This window comes from Cyprinodon variegatus, unplaced genomic scaffold (genome assembly GCF_000732505.1).
Source record: "Cyprinodon variegatus isolate N-32 unplaced genomic scaffold, C_variegatus-1.0 Scaffold272, whole genome shotgun sequence".
In the NCBI taxonomy this organism is placed as follows: domain Eukaryota; kingdom Metazoa; phylum Chordata; class Actinopteri; order Cyprinodontiformes; family Cyprinodontidae; genus Cyprinodon; species Cyprinodon variegatus.
This window is the reverse complement of record NW_015150725.1, coordinates 965,249-970,647: the sequence shown is the minus strand read 5'-3', so window position 1 is coordinate 970,647 and position 5,399 is coordinate 965,249. Positions and strand designations below refer to the sequence as shown.

General features: G+C 36.7%; 1 protein-coding gene across 1 annotated transcript in view; it reads left to right on the top strand.

Annotated features, from left to right (window-relative positions):
* The window catches only part of LOC107089930 (interferon-induced protein with tetratricopeptide repeats 5-like), an 18,243-nt gene extending 15,732 nt beyond the window's left edge, over positions 1–2,511 (top strand). The window contains exons 5-6 of the mRNA XM_015382994.1: positions 4–354; positions 2,431–2,511. Of these exons, the coding sequence (XP_015238480.1) occupies positions 4–354; positions 2,431–2,511 (432 nt within the window). The remainder of the gene's footprint in view (positions 1–3; positions 355–2,430) is intronic.
* Positions 2,512–5,399: the final 2,888 nt, after the last annotated feature.

Here is a 5,399-nt window from a genome sequence, read left to right as displayed (position 1 = left end):
CAGGCTGCAGAGCTCTTCCAGAAAGCCGTGAGGATGGAGCCAAACAACGTGGAATGGCAGAGCAGCTGGGCAATATTATCAGCAGATTCCTTCAAACCTTTCATGGAGGACATGACACCTGAAGTTCTGGAAAAAGTGAAATCTGCCACAGAACGAGATCCAGACAACTTATATGTTGCTGCTCTTTATCTGAATGCACAAGGTGCAAAGGAAAAACAAATTCGGGATGAAGCAAAATATTTAGCTGGAAAGATTCTAGAAAAGCCGATGCACAACTACTGTGGGATCAACCTGCTAATCAAGCTGTATAGAAAGTACTTATCTGTAGACGAAGCCGTTGAAATAGCCGATGAGGCATTGATGAGACATCCTGATTCACGTTTTGTAAAGAGAACTGCTGCAAAATGCTACACTAAGAAGATCTTTTCACAGGAAGGCAATCCTGATCCCAGAATTATCAACAAAGCAATCAGTCTGTGGAAAGAAGTGATTGATGCTTACCCTGAATGTTCCCTGAAAGAAAAAATATCTCTAGCTGACGTCTATAGAAAGGTAGACATAGAGAAAGCTGAGCAGATTTACACAGAGCTTCTGGAGAGAGAAGATCTGGATCCGGTAGAAAAACAGATGCTTTACAAATATTATGCAAACCTTTTATACTTCGGTAAGAATGAATCATTCAGGTCTGCTGAATACCTCATGATGGCAGTAAAGATTCCAGAAGAATCCATTTATCGACGGTTGAGCATCACTCACCTGAAGAAGATCTTAAAAAGAAGCATAAACCCAGAATTACAGGAAAGGATTGAGGAGCTCCTGACAGGCCTAAACATATCAACTAATTAAAAAACCTGAAAAAGTGCCTGAGATCCTAACGATGATCATATAAAATAATTGTGATGTTTGTTATAATTTAGATTTCTCTTGTTTCATATATTTAGTTGTGCTATTTATCCAGTGAAAAATGTTTTTACTCAGTCTGTTTCACATGCAAAGCCATAAATGTCTGAGTGAAAAAGTGTTTTACATACAAGGAATATTTATTCCATGACAAACCAAATTCTTTCTCAAGAATTGTTATAGTTTAACTTAATAGTGTGTAATGTGTGTTTTGAGACAACGTTCACGGCTTTTTCCTCGTTATTAGTAAGGGATCAGAACAGGGCTGATTACCAAGCAAACCGGCCGTATGATGAACTGTTCTCTCTTTGCAAAGATCAAAATAAAGCACCGACTGAGTGAAATCCATCGATCTCTGTTTATTTAACTGGGGTGAATAGCTGAATACTTTTTCCCCACTACAGCTACTAATACAAAAAAGATTCAAACAGAAAGAAAAATGTCAGAAAAAGTGTTGAATTTGAGGCTTTATACAGCGGACCAAAAACAAAAGCTTGTTTTGGCTTAGAAAACATGGTTTTGTTTTTGGTCCACTCTATAAAGTCTCAAACTCAAAACTTTTTCTGACATATTGAATTGAAAAAGCTTTCTGGATGGGAAGCGAAACGTCTTCAAACCTGAAAACAAAGTCCAGTGGATTGTTTAATAACTCTTTTTGGAATGTATGATAATCTTCACCAGCGTAAATTCAAATCCAAATTAAGTCTGCAAATGTCAGAACGAAAGCAGAAGGATTTTGATTTTAATTAATTTTCCTCTTACTGCTAAATTAAAACAGTTTTATCCAGAGGTCTTTGACAGAGGGGTCCATGACCCCCTAGGGGTCCACAGAGGTACTGCATGGGGGTTGCAAAAGTTTTGGTTGATAAGACTTTAGTTTTTTATATTCCCTCCTGCAGTTTTTTCCACTAATTGAAATGTCTTTAAATCCACATTAACATGAATCCAACAGACTGTAGTAAACAGATAAATGGAGGCAGAAGATGTCTTTCAGTCATCAATGCTCACATTCAGCGACACACAGGAGCTCTTTCAAGCTGGGCACCGTTTCATTCACAACACCTGTCCCATCAACCAGGAAGCAGGAATACTTTAATAATCCCAGGGAGGGATTACTTTAGTTACATTACTCCATCTGTAATAGAGTGACTATAGGACCAGTTTGATAGAACACAATTTATTACAATATATATAATTAGGGGGTCCCTGCTCCATCGCCATCAGTCTGGGGTCCTTGGCCTGGAAAATGTAGAAGACCTCTGATTCTATTCAGATTAGGAAATATAAGTAAACAAATTCTATTGTTCGATTGGGCTTTAAATAATTCCAATTCTGATTCCATTTTATTATTAATTTCCAGAGGTCAATTTGTATAATCAAGGATCGTTCAGTGTTTTTTCAGCATAGCAGGCTGCTGGTCATGTTGAAATGTTCCTCCTTTTTTGCATGTTTCATGAGAAAAGCTCTATGAAAACATGAAGCCCTTCAGACTAAGTCATCAACGTAAACTCACTCTAAATGTGTTTGCAGGCAGGTGAACATATGTGCTCCCAACCCATCAGCAGAAAAGGAGCAACTTTAGAAACCAGAGGTGAAATGTCAGTGTTCTGAAAGATTCCCAAACGGCCATTTTGTCAAACCAAATGGGCATAAAATGCATTTTTTATTTTTTTGCTGCGCATAGCCCACCCACCTTGACTACAGGTGGAGCAGCAGGAGGTCTCACTGGGTCATTCTGATAGTGTTTATTATGGAGAGAAGAAGAATGGGCCTAATTAGCAATGAGGAAAAACAGAAAGCGAATATGGTTGCAGCACAACATCCACACTCACAAAATGTCCTGTGAGAACCATATGATTTAAAAAAAAAAAGATAACAAACTCTACTGTCCTTAAAGCTGCTATTTACTGTTATCGCTTTTTTAATTTCCTTATGACTGTTGATATAATCTCAGAAGCAATATATTGTATACCTAACAGAACTAATAAATTTAAGAAATAAGATTTAAGATGCAACCAGATGTAAAATAATCCTTCTAATACTTGAGAACAGGCATTGAATCCATGCTTGATATTTAAAGTTGACCCTGCCCAGCCTCCATATTTCTCAGACTCAAACTTAAAAAAAAAAAAATGAATCAAAAGAATTGCCTTGAAATAACTTATTATCACTAAAAGTAACAGCAGAGTTTCACTTTTAAAAGAGGCCGATCCTGTCTGCTGGAAAAACATCTCATTTAGTGTATTTTAATCCACAAAAAACTCAATCCTACGTAATAAATGATATTTATCAATTTCAACATATTGGACAAACTGATGCTGAATGAAAACCTATATCTAATCGATTACCAATAAAAAAATTACGGACACTAATATTGCACAAAATCAGATAAATTATTGAGTACCAGGGTGTTGATTCTATGCTTGTTGTGAGAGATTGCTGCAGAGTAAACAATTCTATGCTTTTATAGAATACCTTTTGACCGATCTGTCTGTATGACGTCATAATTGTCTTTGCAGAGTGCTTTGAAATGTGTTGTTGAACACTGTAAAAAAAGTGATTTGAACAAGAACTTGGCTTGTTATGAAATAAGTATTCCTTGTATGCAAAACAACTTTCTTTCAGACTTTTTTTAGCCTTGCAGTTGAAACAGACTGAGAAAAAAAAATCTTTCACTGGATAAATTGCATAACTAAATATATGAAACCAGAGAAATGTAATTTTCTGACCACAGCGTACTGAAATGATCAAATTGTACGTCACGCGCTGTTAGCACCACTTAAGAATTAGATCAATTTCCTTTTTGCTAAATCATTAATGTTACACATCTAAGGTTATGTGAAAGATCAATTGTTATTTATGTCTTTATTCTATTTGACCCTCCTGCTGTGATGAACAAGCAGTAGCAGCTGCTGTGGTTGATATGATTGTTTGGTGAAGGAGTGAGTAGTGAAACCATCAATTAACGTTTACAATTAAATTGTTTGTAAGTCAACTTGAAGATTATTTTTGTTTAGGTTTAAAAAAACTCTTTTTGAAACCAGAAAACTGTGCTTTTCATTTTTGAGCGAGTTGAAAACCTCCTCCTGAAAACTACTTTGGCATTTTTTTGAGTTTTTTGAACTTCCAGCACATAGTGGCATTAAAGGGAATGAGATGGCAGATTCGTTAGCTAAGAAGGGGTTGACGATAAATGAGGTAGAAGTAAAAGTACCAATTAGCAAAACAGAAATCAAATCGTACATACGAAGCAAAATTAAGGTACAGTGGCAAAAATTATGGGATAATGGAAATAAAGGAAGACATTTATATAAGATACAGCAAAAAGTGGAAGAAGAAGAGCCTCTGGGGAAGAGCAGGAGAGAACCGGGGATGTTTAGTAGAATTAGGCTAGGCCACACGAGGCTAAATGCGTCACTGCATGTTATTGGGAAGCATCCAACAGGAAAATGTGACATGTGTAGTCAACCAGAAACAGTAGAACATGTGCTGTTTGAGTGTATTAAATATGCAAGTCAAAGAATAGATTTAAGGAAAGGACTGGAACATGAAGGAATCAAACAACTGGACATTAAAAATATCTTCTCAAATAAATCCAGAAAGACAGTACTTAAAATCATGTCATCTTATCTTCAACAAACTGGACTAAACCTAAGGATTTAAGGAAACATAAATAAGATCAAGTAGGTGGCGATAATGCTCCATTTGGTTGCAAGACGCAAGTAAAACAAGAAGAAGAAGAAGAAAGTCGGTGGATCCAGCTGATCACTAAAGAAAGCAAAGCTGTTGGTTTTGGAAAAGGATTCCAGCAAAGAAGGAAGTTTGTTGATGAACTTTTTCAGAAGTGAAGGGTTGTGTGTGATCATTAATGAGGTCTGACCCTGGAGAACATCTTAAACATGGATGCAACTATAAAGACACCGGGTTTGCTTTAGGGAAAATATATTTTTATGAAGATTCCCAAAGGAAAACCCAACCAGACTAAAGCTGTTTGCACCTTGTTTAATTGGTTTACAGCAGGAGTTCTTCCAGTCTCCAGTTCCACCTAAAGGCAGGTAGGCTATGTTACGTGATTTAAAATTTCATTTCATCACGAATTATTAGAACATTATGTTTGCTTCTTGATGATTGCTTGGGTGAATGTGGGTAAAGTTGGACGCTTTTTGAAAAAGTAGCTTCTGTGGTGTCTATTTAGCCTATTTTGTTTCCAGAGCTATAGATCTTATTGAATATTATTCATTTTTATCACCAGTTTTAATTGTAGAAAAGTTTCTCTAGCAGTTTGATGATTTTCGGAAACAGGAGATGAACCCTGGTCTACTGCGCCTCCTCTTCAATGACTTACTTTTCCTTGTAATTTAGATAACAAACACGTATCAAGATTATCATTGGCAGAATTCAAATGCACAACCTGCTGGTCCTGCATTGAATGCTGTGAAGCCTCTTCCCAGAGAACAGTCCATGGTGGGGGGGTGAGGGGTCATTGATGATGTCACGGG